We start from the raw sequence: 25,201 nt of genomic DNA, 5'->3' as shown, positions 1-25,201 counted from the left end.
GTTAATGCCTACACTTCGGCAATATAACAACTTGCATTAATATGTAATGTCTGTGTTAGAGTAAGTATAACTGTTTTGTTATGTTATGTTTATGTTTAAGTTTATGTTTATGTATTGTGTCTATCAAATGTTACGGCTATTAATATGCAATATTAGGTCATGAATTAGGTGTTTGTCTGTCTAACTGTTATGTTTATGTATTATGTGTTCAGTTCAGGGTGTCCAGGATATATGTAATGTGTGTTCAGTTCATGGTGTCCAGAATGTCTTTTTGTGGGAGAATTATGTCTGTACTACCTATGTAACTGGAAACTATTACATTTGCAACTTCAGTTATGTTGTGTTCATGCCTGTATGAGTATTTAGTAAATTAGTGACTTCGTATATTATGTATTAAGTATTATTACAAAATTGTTGACAAAATTTATTTTAGGAGCTCTCGCTGTGGCCTTCGTCTTCTTGGCCTACTCCGCGGTGGTCTTCGCGTCTCACCCTTCGTCGTTGCTCGTCGAGCTGCACAGTGTGTGGGTGTGCTTCGGACTGTAGAGCATGCATATCACATTCTAACTCATAACAAAGACGAAACAAAAAAATAAATTTTCTAAATGAAAACGGGTACAAAATGGCCTTACTAAACTGGTTTACTAAACTGGTTTTCTAAATTACATTCTCGCCTTCTAACCCAAAACAAAGACAAAAGAATAAATATATGTGTATGTTTAAATGAAAACGGCTTTCGTAAAGCAAAAATAATTTTCTAAATAACACCTTCTAACCAAAAACAAAGACAAAAGAAATTTTTTTTTTACATGAAAACGACTTTAGTAAAGCAAAAAAAAAATTATTAATTACATTATCACCTTTTAACCCAAAACAAATACAAAACAATAAACAAAAAAAAAAAAATTACATGAAAACAATTTCAGTAAGACGAAAAAAAATTATTAATTATATTTTCTAAATCAAAACAAAGACAAAAGAAAAAATAAAAAATTTAACATGAGAATGGCTTCAGTAAAGCCAAATAAATGAACATGATTGGCTTAATAATATCTAAATGAATATGATTTTAAAATTATATATATGAAAAATAGTATGTAAAATTAATATATGAAAAGAGATTTTTCTCATATTATGTAAAATTTATTGTAAACCTGCATTCAAAAACAAAAGAAAAAAAAAACATATTTTAACATGGCAATAGCTTTAGTAAAGCCAATTTCAATTTTATGAATCATATTATCACCAAAACAATGACAACAGACAAAAAAAAAATAAAAAATAAAAAAATAATTTGCTAATGAGGAAAGAAATGAAAGTTGGGTGCGGTGTACAGTGTAAACGCTATTGGAAATAGCGTTTTCTTCAGAACAGTACTGCGCACTAAAGGCGCTATTCCGAATAGCGTTTTCGTCACATATACAGTGAAGGCACTATTTGTAATAGCGTTTTCTTCACAAACCTACATTCCGAAATGAAGCTATATTCAGAATAGCGTTTTATTTAGAAGCGCTATTTGTAACAGCGTTTTCTTAATCAAACTCGCGAATTGGAATAGGGATTACACTGTTCATCAAATTTCGACCTCCTAATAGTAAAAGCACGAATCAGAATGGTGCTTCAACTTAATTTGAGAATTTCGTCAGAAGTTGACCTACTTTGAGAAATAGCAAAAGAGGCTTATTTTGGGAAAAAACCCGTGTTTCCTTACTACCCAACAACGGCTATATTCACCACCGCCCCCACCCAAACGGTACATTTCTCTCCCAAAATTGCAAAGGAGGCAAATGTTCCTCTTACATCTTTTTATCCTTCTCTCTCCTCATTGCGATTAAGCTCACATCCCTGAAAAGTTTTGGTTAGAGTTTCTCTCTCTCTCTCTCTCTCTCGAAGGAAATTTGCGGAAGTGGGTTCGGGATCCACCGCGAAGAAAGAGCTTTCGCAGTTGGCAAAACGACGCCGCCGCCACCGGAAAAAAATCACCAGGGAAAACCCCTCCTCCTCCTCCTCCTTAAGCCGCCGGGCCAGTTTGGTTGAGAGGAAATCGCTTCTTCCTGCTGTGGCGGCATCCACCTGACCCGGATGTCATCTGCGCTGATTCGGCGGGTGGGGATTGGGAGGTCACGGCTCAGGTCCAGGGATTTGAGATCGCTATGGTGTGTTTTATCTTCCTTTTCACTATCTACATTTGTTTTGTTTTGTTTTCATAGAATATTATAGAACTTGAATGAGGAATTTCAGTTTTGAAAATTCAGTTTAAGACTGAGTTTTTGTATTATTTGGTATCAGAGCTAGCCACTACATTGGGTATGAGATCAAACACATGTATAGATTAGATACCTACTAAGGTGTCCAATACTGATAGAGTGAAACAGCCAGAAGGGATAGGGTTATCATTGGGTCGAGGGATAGGGTTACCATGGACATCGTGATTGTATGTTGTGATCCCACATCGATTAACAAAAAGCTTGGCCATGTGCATATATTTTAATGTATACATGCCACACGCATATGTTGTTAAAGTTTTGGATGGAAAATTTTAGTGTCAGAAATTTGCAAAATTTTAGAATTCAATCTTGGACTGTAGGACTCTATTGAAAATTCTCTATTGAAATAGAAGAGAGAAAAAAAGGGAAAAAACCCAAAAGGACTCTTACTATATTCCGTGTATGATCCATGGCATCCTGCCAATCATACACCTCCTTTATGTTCTTGGCACGCTGTTTTTCTGAATAGATTCGTTACTCTCTTTGGCGGCTTGAGAGCAAGCAAAGAAACAAAAGGGGCAGACAAATCAACAAATCAGTGTTGCTTTCTACTTAGAGGGTTTCTAGAGCCTGAAATTCCCTTGGTGAGATTTGTGTTTTTAGTTATTCACCACGCAATTACTGCTACTTGTTCAGCTATGCTTGATCTAGTTTTGAGTTTGATAGCTGCCAGTTGCTTCTGAATTCAAATGTTATTGGTTTATATGTGAGAGTTTGAATTGGGCTTTGTGTTAGTTTGTGAAAGTAGAAGCAAGAACACTTGGGAGTAGGTATTCTTTTAGAGAAAAAGAAGAATGTAGAGATGAGTTAGTGTAGGTCCAGAAACTCTTACCCCATCCATACACATGGTAGCAAACATCATGACGGATACTCTTGTGTCACTTACCCTTTGTATGGTATACTTTTTCCCTTTGCTTTTATTTTAGACACTAAATTTGAAAATGATCCAGCATAATAGATTGGGTACATTGCTCATGACCTCTAAATTGAAGCAAATTGGTGTAATGTAAATGCTCAACATTGTTACATGAATGAACTCTTTCCCACAATAAAAGTATCTGGTTAGTTGCACATTGGTCTTTTATTTATTTATTTATTTATTTATTTTTTATATATAGGTCTGATGTCTACAATTTCTCAAGTGTGCTTATCCTCTTTTGTGTGTGTGTGTGTGTGTTGGTGTTGGTGTGCATATTGCACCCCTAGCTAAAGTTCTTTCCTTCTCTTCACAGTGCTTGAAGGGTGTCATGAATCTTTAGACTTGTACAAATCATCTTAGGTTGGAAAAATAAATGCAAGTCACTACTAGCCACAGCAGGAATAAAAATAGCATTAGATGCAAAATTTAAATCCAATACTTGTGGTAGTTGACGGGCCAAAATCATATACTTTCTTTGTTGCCAAACCAATTACTTATGAAAGAGGAAAGGGAAAGTATTGTTGTAAACGAGATAAAAATTGTACAATTGAATAAATCTCTCATTGGAAGCTCCTAGCATAACTAGAGTCTAGAGACTTGTGGGAAAGCATGTTTGGACACCCAAAAAAAATGTTGCCCCTCTTTCCAATTCTTCGCAGTAGAATGGTTATATTTCTTATTATTTTAATCACAAACCTTAATTCTACATTTCACAAATTTAAATTGGTTTCACTAAACTTGTTACACAACTCAAAAATGAAATTGTGATCAAAATTGATGAGGTAAATGCAAAAAGGGTTGATTATCTTAAATCAGCATAAAATTTGAAGCAATATTAGTGCAATTTGTTAATAACCATCAACCTTTTTCTCATACCAAGCTGTCCCAAGAAGTTAGTTCAGGGAATCTGCATAACACAAATGGAATACTTAAACCAAGCCTGTGTGGAATAGTCCTTACGAAGCTATGTGATAAATGATATTCTAACCAAGTAAAACTTTGTTGTCAACCATACCTTGATAACTTGGGCGTTTCTAGCTTTATAATCAATAGATTTTGAATAATTTATATGATAATAGGTGAAGACATTGGCTTGTGTTGTTGAAGGAGATGCAGGAAAGGCAATTTGCAAGGAATCAGAAAGGATAAAACCTGCTGCTGTTGTAATGGGTACCAGAGGCCGAACCTTAATCCAAAGGTCACTCTCACCCTCCCTCTCTTCCTCCCTCTCTCTCTGTCTCTCCCTTTCTTTTTCTCTGATATGAATGGTAGTTTTCTCTTCAGTGTATTGCAGGGAAGTGTGAGCGAGTATTGTTTCCACAACTGTAAAACAGCACCCATTATTGTTGTTCCAGGCAAAGGTATTTTGTCTTAACTAAATCAATCTGTAGATTTCCTCTCGGTGATTTTCAATAATTACAGAATTTTATAAAATTGTGATGTGGAACTGGCAAAAGCTGGAGAGGAATCTGTAATTTAGTTGACTTGAAAGAAGATATAAAACAGATTCGACGTCTGTTTGAAACCTTGTTTCATTGTGAGTATTTGCAGCTGTTGTGATGAAGACAAGTTTGCTTGTGAATCAATGGTTGTAGTTTTGTTACTCGTAGACATGAATTATGTATATTCTTTATTAAAAGATGTATGATTGGTGAGTGTAAACTGTGTAATTGTTTGAAAGGCATTGAAGTAGAACTCATTGTCTGGCTTCTTATTAAATCTGAGCCATCTAAATATTCACAAGTAACAAATGCGTAAATTTGATTCATTCACTCGTTATCACTCCTTATCAACTGGCCTCATCTTTTGTGCCATCTCAAATCCTGTTAGACTAGTCTGACGTTTGTACTGCTTCTTTGCCTCCATAAAACTCAGACCTTCGAGTGTTTTTAATCTTATGGTCCCTTCATCCTCACTTAATACATCCTCATCCAAAGCCTCGACTTTGAAACTCCTACAACACCCTGTACAGTTGCTTAACCATAGTTGCCTGCAAAGATCATTGTAAGCACAAATCTTGTGGAAATTCTTATCTTGATTAGTTAGAGAAATCATATGCTTGCCAAATTTGTCACATTTGAGTCCAGAATTAGTGGTGTTGTGATGTTGTTTCACACTGTACATCTGGTTTAGAATTTCCATTTAAAATTGATTCTTTCTAGTTAAATACCTGGCTATATAATTCAATTAAGAATCAGTAGTGTTTCCGGTAACTACATTCTGTTCGACTTATTTACTCACAAAACCTGCTTTTTGAAAAAAGGTACCTGGCGGAAATGTAGTCTAAGATGGATGTGTAAATTTTGGCATATTTTAAATTTCAAATGAACCATTTTTTCTTTTCTTTTCTTTTTTCTTTGAAAAGTAAAATAGTAATGTTGATGGTAGGCTTATATAGGTGAGAGCACTTGAAAGAGATCCTAGAGCATATGAGTTGGCTCTAAAGTTTCTTTGCTTTCGTTAATATGTTGATAGTTCATCAATTCATTATTTATATGTTAATAATCAATGAGAAAACAGAAATAATAGCAAACTTATGAACTGGGAATAAAGATAATTGAGATTCTAGAATTACTGAATGACTTTTATAATACTTTTCCCAATAGGAATAACAATTGATACATCAGTGAGCTTCTTAGAGTCATATTATAGCTGCAATCTGCCTAAAGTTGCCTTAATGAATAACTAGTTGTTAGTAAGCCAATTTACATGACTCACATGACATTTTAAATGAAAATACTATTAGCCAACCCATGAGTTAATAACTCATAAAAAGAAGCACATAAAATAAAAGAAAACGAACTGTTCTAACGAATCGGACTGGAGACTTTCCTTGATCTTGAACTTTGGTTTCTCTTGCATTATTCTTCTATACTGTTTGTCTCCGATCTAATGATCTGATAGAGAAATCTTCTAACCATAGATTAATTCCCTGGTTCAACCTTTTCAAGCTGTTAAACAAAGTTTATGAAAGAACTTGCATATGGAGAACATGTAATTTTTTTTTGGTACATTGGAGGGGGAGGAGAATTGAAGTTGTAACCTCGAAGAACACAAGTTCTGGCCACTGGGCTAACCCCAATGGTTTGTGTGTTAAAAATTTGCTCACAATGGAACCTGTATATGCCTCGTAGTACGGTTCGGATCTTTGTGGCCACATCAACTTGTAGGTCTTATAGTCAGACTGACCATTACATTATTTTGAGTCACTCATTTACCTATTGTTGTTTATTGCAGTTATGTGACTCAATAATTCTCTGAAAAAGAAACCCCAACTTGGACAGTTTGGTTGTAGTCAATTTAATTGAGCCTAGCAGAGAACTTTGGGCCTAGGCTTGTTTCAAAATTTTGCATATATACTTTATTATGAGATTGTCTTTGTTAGTCAAATATATCAACCCAAATATTGGTGTAGCGCATAATTATGCTTGAGGTCTCTTGGCTTTATTGTTCACTTTAGGTAGGGGGGGGGGGGGCTGAATTATCAAGTTGCAGTACATTTATGTTTGTTCTCTCCGCCTTTTTGGCAAACAGAGGAATTCGATTCTTTAGGTTGTGCAGAGAATTCATTACGATTCTCCTGCCAATTAAAAGACACAAACTTGAGTCCTGAGGGAAAAGACACCAACTTTGGGGGCTGATATTACATATGGGAAATGTTAACCACCGCTATATGTGTATGAAGTATATTAAAATATGTAAAATATGTATATAAATATATGAAAGTGTTCAGAAATATGTAAAATGTGTATTGTAATTTTTATGTTTTTGGCATTACTTGATCCTTAACCAACACCCAATGGACGGTCATTAACAAGACCCATTACATAAACTCTTCAAAATAAATAAAATACCAGTGTTAGATGCCCGGAACTTTGACAAGGGTGTGAGATGTGTCCAATGCTTTTTGTTGGACATTTCTTACATAATTGTATTTGACCCTATTATTATATATATTGTTGTATAATTGCTACAAAATGAGTAAAATACTTTTTTACCAAGTCTAAGTACCTATAAATTTGAGGATTGATGGGGGCATTGGCACCCAACACCCGTACCAAATTAAGGCTATGGTTTCTCTTCAGTCCTCCATTGGACTGAAGAGGTGTTGTTGGGCTTTGTGAGCCCACTTTTGAGCCCTGTTTCTAGTCCAATTACGGGCTGGAGACAGTCCAATCCCCAGATTAGCTTCTCCCAATAAATATCGGCTCAAGAGTAGTACTCACATTCACCACATAGCCCCAGAGAATCTTTCTAGGTTCTATAGCTTTTTGAGTGCTTGAATATGCAACCATGTCAAAAGTGAGAAGGGAAAATTCCAGGTCAGCATAAGTGGGCCTCAAGAAAGGGTAAAGGCAAAAAACCATCTCTCCCTATCCCACTTGAGGCAGAGAGAATTACAGAGTATCTTGCCTCCAGATGAGACAGGGCCACAGGTCCTACCCCTCTCACTATTACTTGAGGCTTGAAAAGGAAGGGAAAAGTATGGCTCATAGCTGCTTACCCAAACACTGAAAACAGCCTTTCTTTAGCATTAAGACAATGAATAGAAAGACAGGAACTTGTAGCTGTCTAAACTCGATAGCATAGAAGAGGTAAGTATGGTTTCTTCATAGTTTGAGAGAGAGAGAGAGAGAGTGGAAAAAATATAGGCCCCTTGTGATATTTTACCGTAAGTCCTGAATTAGAAAAAAAATATCCCATGGCAGTTATATTTATGTATTACGATTGATTGAGAAATTGGGGTGATCTTTTTTCACTCTGAAAACTAGTCTAGTTATGTAATTCTTATGTGAAAATGAGCAAATTATGGTAATTTTTTTACAGAGAGAGAGAGAGACAGAGAGACAGAGAGAGAGATTGTCTGAGAATGGAAAAAATATAACCCCTTGTGATATTACTGGTTATTCAGATATGGAATAGAGACTGTCTGTGAATAGAAAAAATAAAACCCCTTGTGATATTACTAGTTATTCCAGAATTAGGAAGAAAAAAAAAAGGAGAAGAAAACCATGGCAGTTATATTTATGTATTAAGATTGATTGTGACATTGGGGTGATCTTTTTGGCTGTGAAGCCTAGTCTAGTTATGTAATTTATATGTGAAAATAATAATATGATTTACTCCCTCCGTCCCAAAATAATGGTCCCTTTTGGGGAATCCAACTTTTTTTGGTAGTACAATTATTGCATTTGAAAAAAATTGATTTTCCAAAATTATCCTTTTGATAGTACATTTTTTGGGAATATCAATGCATAATTGTACTTTTTATGTTGTTTATTAATTTAAAAGAAGGGTAAAATAGGAAATTTATATTATTTTTGTACTTGATTTTTGAAGAGGGACTAATATTTTGGGACAATGAAAAATGGAATAAGGGACTAATATTTTGGGACGGAGGGAGTAATTGGTTTCGATTCAATTGTTCACTTTGTTTCTTAAAAAATGGTGTTAGGCATAGTAGCAGGAAACTCCTATTGGGGTTCACTCCCGGCCCCACTCCCAACCTTAAAACTCTTCTATAGGGCTGTCGCTACCTGGTCTCCCCTCTCCCACTTCATTCAACTATGGTTTTAGGAAGAGAGGGAGCTGGTGTTTCTTAGTTGGCTTAGAAAATAATGCTCTAAAATTGTGAAACATTCTTCCTTGTCACCGGTATAATGTGACTGAAACTTTATAGTTTTTACTATATCCATCTAACAACATTTTTATAAATACTTGTCTGAGTCTACATACGAAGTAACAATGACAGAAGAATATTGGAATTGAAAAAGCTAATAATTCACTGGATCTTCATCTGGGTTACTAAGTTCACTTCTACACCATCATTAGATATATATCTATATCTCAAATCATCCTAATATTAGGTATGGCATGATCTCTATTGTTATTGAGTGCCGTAAAACCTCTTTACTCATCCTAATTAACATGGTTTTTAAGGTGAAACAACTTCCCTTATTAGCCTAATGCGAAACCTAAGGAACCGAATGACTAACCTTGATATTTTCTCTGACTCCACCCTTAACGCTACAAATATGTTCTTAAATCGTTTGAAGATATTTAATAGCTGCTTTTGTTGTTACACAGCACATATAAAAATTGTAATATGGAAACATATTGATGTTGATGATGCAGTTAGCTAGTTAGATACTGTAAATACTGGGGACATGGAAACCTTCCTAGTGGACAGGATTGGATGTGATTTTCCTGGAGAGAGAGAGAGTGTGTGTTTTGGCTTTATTTATTCCCCCTTATATATGCTCTCTTTCACTGTCTCCAATTATCAGCGTCTTATTCAGACACATCTCATTCTGTCCCAAAAGAAACCGCTCTGGTCCACTGGTTGGCTCATGTTCTCTATCCGTCACGGGAATGCCTTAACATTGTCCTTTGGGTTTCATTCATTGTAAGGACAATTTGTGCCCCTTGATCTTCACGTTACAGTTCTTCCATTTCCCAATTGCACAACTTTTATTTTTCTAGTGTAGTTTTGTATTGTTTTGTTATTCAATTGATATATGGTAGTAACTTTGATGAGAACAGAATGGTCCAAATGGTGATCAGAAGAATCATAGGGAGAAAATAAAAAATCAATCGCGATTGAAACCTAAAGTACACCCATAGTACATCACACGCTAGAGAATGTTGAGGAGGTTAATAGGTATCTTCTCATTATAATACTTATTTCTACGGAGATGGTATACATACAACTATCCACGTTATGTACTAGCTATAGAAAACAAAAAACGAATGAGGAAGAAAGGCATTTGGATTGAACTCATCCAACAAATCATATGATTTATGTTTTGATTCAGATATCCATCTTCAGATTGCTAGCTTCATTGGAGCCTGCAAATGAAAGAGTCATGTTTCTTTAGATTCAACACCAAAAAAGAGCAAATGTTATTTATAGTCATGTATGGGTTAGAGAAACTGCATAAGAATATATATGGATGTGGATAGCATAAGATGCATACAGTGAGAATCCAACGCCTGTGATATTGTCATATCTTAAGTTAATCAATGCGATCAAATGATCACAACCGTGTGATTTTGTGGGTGTAGAATTTGACTTTTTTTTTTTTTTGGGGCAAAAGTCTTGATAATGTATGTTGCACTATTTAATAGTGGATTGGTGATATATAGATGGCCATTTTGTGTCCATCAATAGCCAAAATGCGCCACTCATTTTGTCAGGGTTTTGGGAATTTATGGTCATCGAAAGGGTCCGATGACTTCGGTCCTTTTAGGTGGAAGACAAAGAAAAAGAAAGATACCTAATAGGCAGCTTTCTTGATATAACTCAAAGAAGACCCATTTATTCTTGAGAAAAATCATTAACATTTTGTGGGGTTCCCTATGGTCTCTCTCATACATAGTAAGTTCCACTTTGCTCCATTTTTCTTACTTCCTTTGTAGGGCTCCAAACCAACTAAGTTGTTCATGAATAGCTTGAACTTGGTTCGTTTAAAACTCTTTTGAAGCTCAAGCTATTTTTTTAGGCTCCTCCACTAAATGAACAATATTAATTTAGGTTCCATTTTTCTTTTCAAGTTTGAACTCAAGCTCTTGCTTGGCTCGTTGGCTCGAGCCAAGTTTGACTAATTTTTAGCTAGCCAAGCTCGAACATCACAAAACTTGGTTCAATTAGGCTCGATTGTAGCCCTACTTCTTTCTTATACAATTATTAGAAACAGGAATTGAAGATTGACATTTGACAATACTTGTTAGTTCTATATACCTGTAAATTGCTGGGCTTGAAATGATGGTGATCTTCCTTGGAGAAACTCCACACCATAAAGGTTATGTAAATTGGCTTCCCAAGCCGATGAGGATTGTATATGTTGTAGTGTGAATGAATTAAACTTTTGTGAGAAATTTAAAAATATATGTATAACATTCAGATTGGAGGGGGAAAATATTAGTAGTAGAAGAAATTACATTGAAACAGGACGAATCGAGAAATGTTTCAGGGCTCGATACGGGGGCGCTGATCGTTCTTCGAAGTGCCATATGAGGAGCGTTTATTCCCATTTCCAACCCGCTACACGAAACTACTTGTTGTAATGGATTAAACTGTAGGTAGGCAGGGTTAGCGATCTCTGATGATACCTCGATTGGAAAATTGGATGTGCATGCTGAAAACACCTGTTTTATAGAAATGTTTACATTAAAATGTTTTGGAAAATTGTTAACATTGAAATGTTTCTACTTTGTGATGTCTTTACCTCTGTCACTACAAAATTGTCGATGTTGAAGTCGAGTGTTGGATTTACAGCAGCCATTCAGGAACAAACATCATCAATTTCCAGTGGTATAAGAAACACGGTAACAAGGCACATGAACTAGGTTAGGGTTGGATTGTTTCTATTTTTTTTCCCCCTTACTAATGGTGAATTGGTTGGCTACGGGGTCCTGTGGTTTTTGTTCGTTTTGATTTTCGACAGGAAGAAGGAAAAAAAAAAAAAAAAGGGAATCCTTTTGTGTGTCTAATTGATTATTATATTGATTGCAGAATTGATTGGCATCAAGCAAAATTCGTACTGGTTTAATTGAATAAAATGAACAATTCATAATCTCTGTCATGTTATGTTATCAATCCTAAGCAAATTCTTTTCCATTTTGAGGGCTAAATCTCCTCTAGACCTTATTCAAGTGCCAAACAACATTTTAAGTGTGAAGCATTAGCACTTTATCTGAATCACTAGATTTTTAGCATTGTCAAATTAATTTTTTATTTGAAATGTTACTGCAATAGTCGTTTGACCAAAAGATGTGAAATAAAACCCTGTTTATAGATGAGGGCTTATTAGGGTTATATTTTAAGCCTGGCTAAGAAAGATTTATACAAGTCAACTAAAATTTGGGATATACGTAGATCATGGGATATACGTAGATTTTGATCCCTAGGAATGGCACTGTATAGTTACCAAAAAGCATGACATTTTGCATTTCAACTGCAGGAAACTTTCACCAGAGTAAATGTTCCTATAGAGTGGCTGCGATGATTTTTTCCACGGCGAAGCATGGCTGGCATTAAGGGCGATACATGTTAGATTAGCACAATGTAAGAATGGAGTTAATAATAAAGACTTCCTTTAGGAAAAACTGAACCTAGGTGTTGGTCAGCATGCAAACGAAAGGCTGTATACACTCACAAGACTTATCCTAAAGTATCAAAATTGATAAGACCTAAAGCACATACCTACTACATCAAGTGTTTTGGGAAGGATGAGATTAGAAATCAGACAGAAAATTCATTTTACTTTTTTGGTTAGGTAAAATTCATTTTACTTATAGTGAAAAGAGATTGAAATTTTAAAAGTACACGTTTTCTTTTGATTTGTATCATTATCGTTGTCATGATGATTGCACCAGCATGTGACTATCATTACATTAGATAGCAGGATTGGTTGTGGTACGCCATCACTGCCGCCACTCCATCACCATCATGATTTCATCAACTATTGGAATAGTTTCTATTTACACCTTGAGATTCATTAAATTATTGTGAACTGTAGCAGTACAATGTCAACTTAATGTTTAACTGTGAATTGCCTCTATTTAGTTTCTATTATTAGTTTTTATTTATTTATTTTTTTTCTTTTCATGTAGACATGGCGTAAAACATTTGACATGGCTTCAAAGGTCTTCTTGGAGATGCATTACAACTGGCACAAGCGCTTGACAAATGATATTGCTAAGACCATGCTATTTCACACTGTGGAAATTTTTATCTGACCTGGGGTGTTGGGAAGGAAGGTTTGGCCCTTGTGCACTACTAGCGTCTAACTTATATTTACTTATTCTTGTATATGTATTTTATCACCACAGCAAAATAATTGTTGTATTTTGTGTCATACAAATTAAGTTTTTTGCCCTCAAAGTTGTCTTTTATGGAGCTGTGTGATTTAAATTGGTAATCCAATTTTCCCATTATGATTTATAAAATCCAGTAAACATTTTGCTGTGGAAATTTTTATCTGACCTGGCGGGTGGTGGAAGGAAAGCTTGGTCCTTGTGCGCTTCTAGCATCCAACTTATATTTACTATTCTTGTATAGGTATTTTTATCACCACAACGAAATAATTGTTGTATTTTGTGTCATATAAATTAAGTTTTGCCCTAAAAGTTATCTTTTATGGAGCTGTGTGTGACTTTAATTTGATTATTCACTTTTCCCATTCTGAATTATAAAATCCAGTAAACATTTTGTTGTTGGTAAGCAATATTGATCTTGTGACAACCCTGTTAATCATCGGTTTTGAATGTTATTTAAGTGCTTTGTGTGAATTTGAATGCTTATTATGTGTTTAATATGATTTTTAGGTTCATATCTGTTAACCGTAGGAATATCTGTTGTGATTTCGGTTATAATATGAAATTGAAGGCCTTAATGACGTCAGAAGTTTGATTAAAATTTGATTCAGATTAAATCAATTAAATTAAGCCTTGATTAATTAGTCTTAAGCTCTATTTAACTAACTTGATCCCTAATTAAGGCCCTAAGCTAATCTATGAGAAATGTTAATTAATCTCATTTAGGCAATTAAGCTTGGAAACTCAATTTTAGAGAGAAGAGCTTGGAAGCTTGGAATTTTGCTTGAGAATTGAAGAATTGAGGAAGACACCTTAAGAAATTGCTAGAATTAGTGTTCTTGAAGACTTTAGGTATGTGTTTAATTCCGAATTCATGAATTGAAGTCGAAAAAGGCACTTTTTTCACACTTAAGCTTTAAAATAGTCCATCGGGAGCTCAAATCGTGTAACAGTCACGAGAAGTCCCGGGGAACACCTCAAACACCTCAGGCGGGACCAATGTAAGTTGTGGAAACTTACGGAACTAACTCGGGACTCCCGGTTTGAAAACTATGTCAAAAAATGCACTTTTCAATCACTTAAGCTTGAAAATAAGCCATTAGAGGCTAAAATCGTGTAACAGTCACGAGAAGGACCAGGGAATACCTCCAACACCTTAGGAGGGACTAACGTAAGTTGTGGAAACTTACGGAACTAGTACAGGACTCCTAGTTTGAAAACTAAGTCAAAAAATTCACTTTTTTCACATTTATGCTTAAGAATAGGCCATCGGGGGCCAAAATTGTGTAACAATCATGAGAATGCCTGGGAAACGCCACCAACACCTCGAGAGGGACCAACATAAGTTTTGAAAACTTACGGAACTAGCACGGGACTTCCGGTTTGAAAACTAAGTCGAAAAAGTCACTTTTTTCACATTTAAGTTTGAAAATAGGCCATCGGGGGCCAAAATCATGCAACAGTCACGAGAAGGATCGGGGAATACCTCAAACACCTTGGGAGAGACCAATGTAAGTTGTGGAAACTTATGGAACTAGCACGGGACTCCCGATTTGAAAACTAAGTCGAAAAAGATAATTTTTTCACACTTGAGTTTAAAAATAGGCCATTGGGGGCAAAACGTGTAACAGTCACAAGAAGGCTTAGGGAACACCTCAAACACCTCGGGAGGGACCAATGTAAGTTGTGAAAACTTACGGAACTGGCACGGGACTTCCGGTTTGAAAACTAAGTCGAAAACGACACTTTTTTCACGCGTTAGCATGAAAATAGGCCTTGGTGTGCCAAAATCGTGTAACAGTCATGCGAAGGCCGGGCTACACCTCAAACACCTCGGGAGAGAACAACGTAAGTTATTGAAAATATGGAACTAGCATGGGACTCTCGGTTTTAAAAGTAAGTTAAAAAAGTATTTTTCTGCATTTAAGCTTGAAAATAGGCCGTCGATGTTCAAAATTGTATAACAGTCACGAGAAGGCCCAGGGAACACCTCAATCTCCTTGGGAGGGACCAATGTCAGTAGGGGAAACTTGCGGAATTAGCACAGGGTTCCCTGTTTGAAATCTAAGTCGAAAAATGCATTTTTTTCACACTTACGGTTGGAAATAGGCCATCGGGGGCCAAAATCGTGTAACAGTTACGAGAAGGTATGGGGAACACCTCAAACACCTCCAGAAGGACCAATGTAAGCTGTGAAAACTTACGGAACTAGTACGGGACTCCCGGTTTGAAAACTAAGTCCAAAAAGGCAAATTTCTCATACTTAAGTTTGAAAATAGGCCATCAGGACAATGTAAGTTGTAGAAACTTACAGAACATGCATGAGATTCCCGGTTTGAAAACTAAGCTAAAAAATACATTTTTTTCACATTTAATCTTTAAAATAGGCCATCGGCGGCCAAAATGGGTCTAACAGTCACGAGAAGGCTTATGGAACACCTCAAACACCTTAAGAGGGGTCAATGCTAGTTGTGGAAACTTACAGAACTAGCACGAGACTCCCGGTTTGAAGACTAAGTCGAAAAATGCACTTTTTTCACACTTAAGCTTGAAAATAGGCCTTTGTGGGCCAAAATCGTGTAACAGTCACGAAAAGGCCCGGGAAACACCTCAAACACCTTGGGATGGACCAATGTAAGTTGTGAAAACTTACAGAACTGGCACGTGACTACTGGTTTGAAAACTAAAGTAAAAAAATGCCCTTTTTCACTTTTAAGGTTTAAAATATGCCATCGGGGGCCAAAATCGGTAAAAGTCACAGGAAGGCACGGACCTCGAGAGGGAGCAATGTGAGTTTTGGAAACCTACGAAACGAGCACGGGACTCTCAGTTTGAAAACAAAGTCTAAAAAGGCAATTTATTCACACTTAAGCTTGACAAAAGGCCATTGGGGGCCAAAATCGGGCAATAGTCACAAGAAGGCCCATGCGACACATCAAACACTTCGGGAGGGACCAATACAAGTGGTGAAAATTAATGAAACTAGCACGGGACTCTGCGCTTGAAACTAAGTAAAAAAATGCACTTTCTTTACACTTATGTAACAGTCATGAGAAGCCCCAGGGAACACCTCAAACACCTCGAGAGCGACCAATGTAAGTTATAGAAACTTACCGAACTAGCATGGGACTCCCGGTTTGAAAACTATGTCGGAAAAGTCACTTTTCTCACACTTAAGCTTAAAAATAGGACATCGGGAGCCAAAATCGTGTAACAGTCACGACAAGGCCCAGGAAACGCATCAAACACCTCGGGAAGGACCAAGAGAAGTTGTGGACACTTATGGAACTAGCACGGGACTTCCGGTTTGAAATTTAAGACAAAAAATGCACTTTTTTCACAATTAAGCTTGAAAATAGAGCATCAGTAGCCAAATTCGTGTAACAGTCACGAGAAGGCCCAAGCAATACCTCAAACACCTCGGAGGGACCAATGCAAGTTGGGAATATTTACGGAACTTCCACGGGACTCCTCGCTTCAAAGCTAAGTCAAAAATTGCACTTTTTTCACACTTAATCTTGAGAATAGGCTATCGGGGGGCTAAAATTGTGTAACAGTCACGAGAACCCCAGCGAAATCCCTCAAACACCTCGAGAGGGACCAATGTAAGTTGTGAAAACTTACAGAACTAACACGAGACTCCCGGTTTGAAAACAATGTAGCAATCACGAGAATGTCCGAAGAACACCTCAAACACCTCAGGATAGACCATTGTAAGTTGTGGAAACTTACGGAACTTCAACAGGACTCTCGGTTTGAAAAAGAAGCCAAAAAATGCACTTTTTTCACACTGAATCCTGAAAATAGGCCATCGAGGGCCAAAATTGTGTAACAGTCATGAGAAGGCCCAAGGGAATACCTCAAACACCTCAAGAGCGACCAATGTAAGTTGTAGAAACTTACCGAACTAGCATGGGCTCCCGGTTTGAAAACTATGTCGGAAATGTCACTTTTCTCACACTTAAGCTTAAAAATTGAACGTCGGGAGCCAAAATCGTATAACAGTCACGAGAAGGCCTAGGAAACGCATCAAACACCTCGGGAAGGACCAAGAGAAGTTGTGGAAACTTACGGAATTAGCACCGGACTTCCGGTTTGAAATCTAAGTAAAAAAATGCACCTTTTCACACTTAAGCTTGAAAATAGAGCATCAGTGGCCAAATTCGTGTAACAGTCACGAGAAGGCCCAAGCAACACCTCAAACACTTCGGAGGGACCAATGCAAGTTGTGAAAATTTACGGAACTTGCACGGGACTCCTCGCTTCAAAACTAAGTAAAAAATTTAACTTTTTTCACACTTAATCTTGATAATAGGCTATCAGGGGGCTAAAATTGTGTAACAGTCACGAGAACCCCAGCGAAACCCCTCAAATACCTCGAGAGGGACCAATGTAAGTTGTGAAAACTTACAGAACTAGCACGGGACTCCCGATTTGAAAACAATGTTGCAATCACGAGAATGTCCGAAGAATACCTCAAACACCTCAGGATAGACCATTGTAAGTTGTGGAAACTTACGGAACTTCAACGGGACTCTCGGTTTGAAAACGAAGCCAAAAAATGCACTTTTTTCACACTTAATCCTGAAAATAGGCCATCGAGGGCCCAAATTGTGTAACAGTCATGAGAAGGCCCGAGGGAATACCTCAAAACACCTCGAGAGCGACCAATGTAAGTTGTGGAAACTTACTGAACTAGCATGGGGCTCCCGGTTTGAAAACTATGTCCGAAAAGTCATTTTTCTCACACTTAAGCTTAAAAATAGGACATGGGGAGCCAAAATCGTGTAACAGTAACGAGAAGGCCCAGGAAACGCATCAAACACCTCGGGAAGGACCAAGAGAAGTTGTGGAAACTTACGGAATTAGCACCGGACTTCCGGTTTGAAATCTAAGTCAAAAAATGCACCTTTTTCACACTTAAGCTTGAAAATAGACCATCAGTGGCCAAATTCGTGTAACAGTCACGAGAAGGCCCAAGCAACACCTCAAACACCTCGGAGGGACCAATGCAAGTTGTGAAAATTTACGGAACTTGCACGGGACTCCTCGCTTCAAAACTAAGTAAAAAATTGCACTTTTTTCACACTTAATCTTGATAATAGGCTATCGAGGGGCTAAAATTGTGTAACAGTGATGAGAACCCCAGCGAAACCTCTCAAATACCTCGAGAGGGACCAATGTAAGTTGTGAAAACTTACAGAACTAGCACGAGACTCCCGGTTTGAAAACAATGTTGCAATCACAAGAATGTCGGAAGAACACCTCAAACACCTCAGGATAGACCATTGTAAGTTGTGGAAACTTACGGAACTTCAACGAGACTCTCGGTTTGAAAACGAAGCCAAAAAATGCACTTTTTTCACACTGAATCCTGAAAATAGGCTATCGAGGGCCAAAATTGTGTAACAGTCATGAGAAGGCCCAAGGGAATACCTCAAACACCTCGAGAGCGACCAATGTAAGTTGTAGAAACTTACCGAACTAGCATGGGGCTCCCGGTTTGAAAACTATTTCCGAAAAGTCACTTTTCTCACACTTAAGCTTAAAAATAGGACATCGGAAGCCAAAATCGTGTAACAGTCACGAGAAGGCCCAAGAAACGAATCAAACACCTCGGGAAGGACCAAGAGAAGTTGTGGAAATTTACGGAATTAGCACCGGAAAAAATGCACTTTTTTCCCACTTAAGCTTGAAAATAGACCATCAGTGGCCAAATTTGTGTAACAGTCACGAGAAGGCCCAAGCAACACCTCAAACACCTCGGAGGGACCAATGCAAGTTGTGAAAATTTACGGAACTTGCACGGGACTCCTCGCTTTAAAACTAAGTAAAAAATTGCACTTTTTTCACACTTAATCTTGATAATAGGCTATCGAGGGGCTAAAATTGTGTAACAGTCACGAGAACCCCGGCGAAACCCCTCAAACACCTGGAGAGGGACCAATGTAAGTTGTGAAAACTTACAGAACTAGCACGGGACTCACGGTTTGGAAACAATGTAGCAATCACGAGAATGTCCGAAGAACACCTTAAACACCTCAGGATAGACCATTGTAAGTTGTGGAAACTTACGGAACTTCAACGGGACTCTCGGTTTGAAAACGAAGCAAAAAAATGCACTTTTTTCACACTGAATCCTGAAAATAGGCCATCGAGGGCCAAAATTGTGTAACAGTCATGAGAAGGCCCAGGGAACACCTCAAACACCTCGAGAGCGACCAATGTAAGTCGTAGAAACTTACCGAACTACCATGGGGCTCCCGGTTTGAAAACTATGTCGGAAAAATCACTTTTCTCAAACTTAAGCTTAAAAATAGGACATCGGGAGCCAAAATCGTGGAACAGTCACGAGAAGGCCCAGGAAACGCATCAAACACCTCCGGAAAGACCAAGAGAAGTTGTGGAAACTTACGGAATTAGCACGGGACTTCTGGTTTGAAATCTAAGTCAAAAAATGCACTTTTTTCACATTTAAGCTTGAAAATAGACCATCAGTGGCCAAATTCGTGTAACAGTCACGAGAAGGCCCAAGCAACACCTCAAACACCTCGGAGGGACCAATGCAAGTTGTGAAAATTTACGGAACTTGCACGGGACTCCTCGCTTCAAAACTAAGTCAAAAATTACACTTTTTTCACACTTAATCTTGAGAATAGGCTATCGGGGGGTTAAAATTGTGTAACAGTCACAAGAACCCCAGCGAAATCCCTCAAACACCTCGAGAGGGACCAATGTAAGTTGTGAAAACTTACAGAACTAGCACGGGACTCCCGGTTTGAAAACAATGTTGCAATCACGAGAATGCCCGAAGAACACCTCAAACACCTCAGGATAGACCATTGTAAGTTGTGGAAACTTACGGAACTTCAACGGGACTCTCGGTTTGAAAACGAAGCAAAAAATGCTCTTTTTTCACACTTAATCCTGAAAATAGGCCATCGAGGGCCAAAATTGTGTAACAGTCATGCGAAGGCCCAGGAACACCTCAAACACCTCGAGAGCGACCAATGTAAGTTGTAGAAACTTACCGAACTGGCATGGGGCTCCCGGTTTGAAAACTATGTCGGAAAAGTCACTTTTCTCAAACTTAAGCTTAAAAATAGGACATCGGGAGCCAAAATCGTGTAACAGTCATGAGAAGGCCCAGGAAACACATCAAACACCTCAGGAAGGAACAAGAGAAGTTGTGGAAACTTACGGAATTAGGACGGGACTTCCGGTTTGAAATCTAAGTCAAAAAATGCACTTTTTTCACACTTAAGCTTGAAAATAGAGCATCAGTGGCCAAATTCGTGTAACAGTCACGAGAAGGCCCAAGCAACACCTCAAACACCTCGGAGGGACCAATGCAAGTTGTGAAAATTTACGGAACTTGCACGGAACTCCTCGCTTCAAAACTAAGTCAAAAATTGTACTTTTTTTCACACTTAATCTTGAGAATAGGCTATCTGGGGGCTAAAATTGTGTTAACAGTCACGAGAACCCCAGCGAAACCCCTCAAACACCTCGAGAGGGACCAATGTAAGTTGTGAAAACTTACAGAACTAGCACGGGACTCCCGGTTTGAAAACAATGTAGCAATCACGAGAATGTCCGAAGAACACCTCAAACACCTCAGGATAGACCATTGTAAGTTGTGGAAACTTACGGAACTTCAACGGGACTCTTGGTTTGAAAACGAAGCCAAAAAATGCACTTTTTTCACACTGAATCCTGAAAATAGGCCATCGAGGGCCAAAATTGTGTAACAGTCATGAGAAGGCCCAGAGAACACCTCAAACACCTCGAGAGCGACCAATGTAAGTTGTAGAAACTTACCGAACTGGCATAGGGCTCCCGGTTTGAAAACTATGTCGGAAAAGTTACCTTTCTCACACTTAAGCTTAAAAATTGAACGTCGGGAGCCAAAATCGTGTAACAGTCACGAGAAGGCCAGGAAACACATCAAACACCTCGGGAAGAGCCAAGAGAAGTTGTGGAAACTTACGGAACTAGCACGGGACTTCCGGTTTGAAATCTAAGTAAAAAACTGCACTTTTTTCACACTAAAGCTTGAAAATAGACCATCAGTGGCCAAATTTGTGTAACAGTCACTAGAAGGCCCAAGCAACACCTTAAACACCTCGGAGGGACCAATGGAAGTTTTGAAAATTTACGGAATTTGCACGGGACTCCTCGCTTCAAAACTAAGTAAAAAATTGCACTTTTTTCACACTTAATCTTGAGAATAGGCTATTGGGGGGCTAAAATTGTGTAACAGTCACGAGAACCCCAGCGAAACCCCTCAAACACCTCGAGAGGGACCAATGTAAGTTGTGAAAACTTACAGAACTAGCACGGGACTCCCGGTTTGAAAACAATGTTGCAATCACGAGAATGTCCGAAGAACACCTCAGGATACACCATTGTAAGTTGTGGAAACTTACGGAAATTCAACGGGACTCTCGGTTTGAAAACGAAGCAAAAAATGCACTTTTTTCACACTTAATCCTGAAAATAGGCCATCAAGGGCCAAAATTCTGTAACAGTCATGAGAAGGCCTAGGGAACACCTCAAACACCTCGAGAGCGACCAATGTAAGTTGTAGAAACTTACCGAACTAGCATGGGGCTCCCGGTTTGAAAACTATGTCGGAAAAGTCACTTTTCTCACACTTAAGCTTAAAAATATGACATCGGGAGCCAAAATCGTGTAACAGTCACGAGAAGGCCCAGGAAACGCATCAAACACCTCGGGAAGGACCAAGAGAAGTTGTGGAAACTTACGGAACTAGCACGGGACTTCCGTTTTGAAATCTAAGTCCAAAAATGCACTTTTTTCACACTTAAGTTTGAAAATAAAGCATCAGTGGCCAAATTCGTGTAACAGTCACGAGAAGGCCCAAGCAACACCTCAAACACCTCGGAGGGACCAATGCAAGTTGTGAAAATTTACGGAACTTGCACGGGACTCCTCGCTTCAAAACTAAGTCAAAAATACGCTTTTTTAACACTTAATCTTGAGAATAGGCTTTCGGGGGGCTAAAATTGTGTAACAGTCACGAGAACCCCAACGAAACCCCTCAAACACCTCGAGAGGGACCAATGTAAGTTGTGAAAACTTACAGAACTAGCACGGGACTCCCGGTTTGAAAACAATGTAGCAATCACGAGAATGTCCGAAGAACACCTCAAACACCTCAGGATAGACCATTGTAAGTTGTGGAAACTTACTGAACTTCAACGGGACTCTCGGTTTGAAAACGAAGCAAAAAAATGCACTTTTTCCACACTGATTCCTGAAAATAGGCCATCGATTGCCACAATTGTGTAACAGTCATGAGAAGGCCCAGGGAACACCTCAAACACCTCGAAAGCGACCAATGTAAGTTGTAGAAACTTACCGAACCAGCATGGGGCTCCCGGTTTGAAAACTATGTCGGAAAAGTCACTTTTCTCACACTTAAGCTTAAAAATAGGACATCGGGCGCCAAAATCGTGTAACAGTCACGAGAAGGCACAGGAAATGCATGAAACACCTCGGGAAGGACCAAGAGAAGTTGTGTAAACTTACGGAATTAGCACGGGACTTCCGGTTTGAAATCTAAGTCAAAAAATGCACTTTTTTCCCGCTTAAGCTTGAAAATGGTGCATCAGTGGCCATATTCGTGTAATAGTCACGAGAAGGCCCAAACAACACCTCAAACACCTCGGAGGGACCAATGCAAGTTGTGAAAATTTACAGAACTTGCACGGGACTCCTCGCTTCCAAACTAAGTCAAAAAATGCACTTTTTTCACACTTAATCTTGATAATAGGCTATCGGGGGGCTAAAATTGTGTAACAGTCACGAGAACCCCAGCGAAACCCCTCAAATACCTTGAGAGGGACCAATGTAAGTTGTGAAAACTTACAGAACTAGCACGGGACTCCCGGTTTGAAAACAATGTAGCAATCACGAGAATGTCCGTAGAACACCTCAAACACCTCAGGATGGACCGTTGTAAGTTGTGTAAACTTACGGATCCTCAACGGGACTCTCTGTTTGAAAACGAAGCCAAAAAATGCACTTTTTTCACACTTAATCCTGAAAATAGGATATCGAGGGCCAAAATTATGTAACAGTCATTAGAAGGCCCAGGAACACCTCAAACACCTCGAGAGCGACCAATGTAAGTTGTAGAAACTTACCGAACTAGCATGGGGCTCCCGGTTTGAAAACTATTTCGGAAAAGTCATTTTTCTCACACTTAAGCTTAAAAATAGGACATCGGGAGCCAAAATCGTGTAACAATCACGAGAAGGTCCAGGAAACGCATCAAACACCTCGGGAAGGACCAAGAGAAGTTGTGGAAACTTACGGAACTAGCACGGGACTTCCGGTTTGAAATCTAAGTAAAAAAATGCACTTTTTTCACACTTAATCCTGAAATAGGCCATTGAGGGCCAAAATTGTGTAACAGTCCTGAGAAGGCCCAGGGAACACCTCAAACACCTCGAGAGCGACCAATGTAAGTTGTAGAAACTTACCGAACTAGCATGGCACTCTCGGTTTGAAAACTATGTCGGAAAAGTCATTTTTCTCACACTCAAGCATAAAAATAGGACATCGGGAGCCAAAATCGTGTAACAATCACGAGAAGGCCCAGGGAACGCATCAAACACCTCGGGAAAGACAAAGAGAAGTTGTGGAAACTTACGGAACTAGCACCGGACTTCCGGTTTGAAATCTAAGTCAAAAAATGCACTTTTTTCACACTTAAGCTTGAAAATAGAGCATCAGTGGCCAAATTCGTGTAACAGTCACGAGAAGGCCCAAGCAACACCTCAAACACCTCGGAGGGACCAATGCAAGTTGTGAAAATTTACGGAACTTGCACGGGACTCCTCGCTTCAAAACTAAGTAAAAAATTACACTTTTTCACACTTAATCTTGAGAATAGGCTATCGGGGGGCTAAAATTGTGTAACAGTCATGAGAACCCCAGCGAAACCCCTCAAACACCTCGAGAGGGACCAATGTAAGTTGTGAAAACTTACAGAACTAGCACGGGACTCCCGGTTTGAAAACAATGTAGCAATCACGAGAATGTCCGAAGAACACCGCAAGCACCTCAGGATAGACCATTGTAAGTTGTGGAAACTTACGGAAATTCAACGGGACTCTCGGTTTGAAAACGCAGCAAAAAATGCACTTTTTTCACACTTAATCCTGAAAATAGGCCATCGAGGGCCAAAATTGTGTAACAGTCATGAGATGGCCCAGGGAACACCTCAAACACCTCGAGAGCGACCAATGTAAGTTGTAGAAACTTACCGAACTAGAATGGGGCTCCCGGTTTGAAAACTATGTCGGAAAAGTCACTTTTCTCACCCTTAAGCTTAAAAATAGGAGACATCGGGAGCCAAAATCGTGTAACAGTCACGAGAAGGCCCAAGAAACGCATCAAACACCTCGGGAAGGACCAAGAGAAGTTGTGGAAACTTACGGAATTAGCACCGGACTTCCAGGTTGAAATCTAAATAAAAAAATGCACTTTTTTCACACTTAAGCTTGAAAATAAACCATCAGTGGCCAAATTTGTGTAACAGTCACGAGAAGGCCCAAGCAACACCTCAAACACCTCGGAGGGACGAATGCAAGTTGTGAAAATTTACGGAACTTGCACGGGACTCCTCGCTTTAAAACTAAGTAAAAAATTGCACTTTTTTCACACTTAATCTTGATAATAGGCTATCGAGGGGCTAAAATTGTGTAACAGTCACAAGAACCCCGGCGAAACCCCTCAAACACCTGGAGAGGGACCAATGTAAGTTGTGAAAACTTACAAAACTAGCACGGGACTCACGGTTTGGAAACAATGTAGCAATCACGAGAATGTCCGAAGAACACCTTAAACACCTCAGGATAGACCATTGTAAGTTGTGGAAACTTACGGAACTTCAACGGGACTCTCGGTTTGAAAACGAAGCAAAAAAATGCACTTTTTTCACACTGAATCCTGAAAATAGGCCATCGAGGGCCAAAATTGTGTAACAGTCATGAGAAGGCCCAGGGAACACCTCAAACACCTCGTGAGCGACCAATGTAAGTCGTAGAAACTTACCGAACTACCATGGGGCTCCCGGTTTGAAAACTATGTCGGAAAAGTCACTTTTCTCAAACTTAAGCTTAAAAATAGGACATCGGGAGCCAAAATCGTGGAACAGTCACGA

The 25,201-nt window shown here is 38.6% G+C and overlaps 1 protein-coding gene and 1 long non-coding RNA gene across 11 annotated transcripts in view; one reads left to right on the top strand and one right to left on the bottom strand.

Annotated features, from left to right (window-relative positions):
• The first annotated feature begins 1,721 nt into the window (after nt 1–1,721).
• The window catches only part of LOC114297125 (putative elongation factor TypA-like SVR3, chloroplastic), a 98,217-nt gene continuing 74,737 nt past the window's right edge, over nt 1,722–25,201 (top strand). For 3 of the 10 annotated variants that reach the window (XM_082898169.1, XM_082898168.1, XM_082898176.1), the window contains exons 1-4: nt 1,738–2,156; nt 4,266–4,384; nt 4,471–4,547; nt 12,802–12,948. In XM_082898169.1, coding sequence (XP_082754295.1) covers nt 12,878–12,948 — 71 coding nt within the window. In that variant the 5' untranslated portion in view covers nt 1,738–2,156; nt 4,266–4,384; nt 4,471–4,547; nt 12,802–12,877. Of the gene's footprint in view, nt 2,157–4,265; nt 4,385–4,470; nt 4,548–12,801; nt 12,949–13,731; nt 13,747–25,201 lie in introns of those variants that run through there. The other 7 variants (XR_014346087.1, XM_082898175.1, XM_082898174.1 and 4 more) reach the window with 7 other exon arrangements.
• On the bottom strand, nt 9,763–11,030 carry LOC145804417 (uncharacterized). The gene is made up of 2 exons (XR_014346091.1): nt 10,928–11,030; nt 9,763–10,035 (listed from the first exon to the last, which is right to left on the bottom strand). It is a non-coding gene; the product is annotated as an uncharacterized LOC145804417 (long non-coding RNA).

Source organism: Camellia sinensis, chromosome 12, assembly GCF_055761805.1.
Source record: "Camellia sinensis isolate YWXY chromosome 12, ASM5576180v1, whole genome shotgun sequence".
In the NCBI taxonomy this organism is placed as follows: Eukaryota; Viridiplantae; Streptophyta; class Magnoliopsida; order Ericales; family Theaceae; genus Camellia; species Camellia sinensis.
This window is presented reverse-complemented; position numbering and strand designations above follow the sequence as displayed.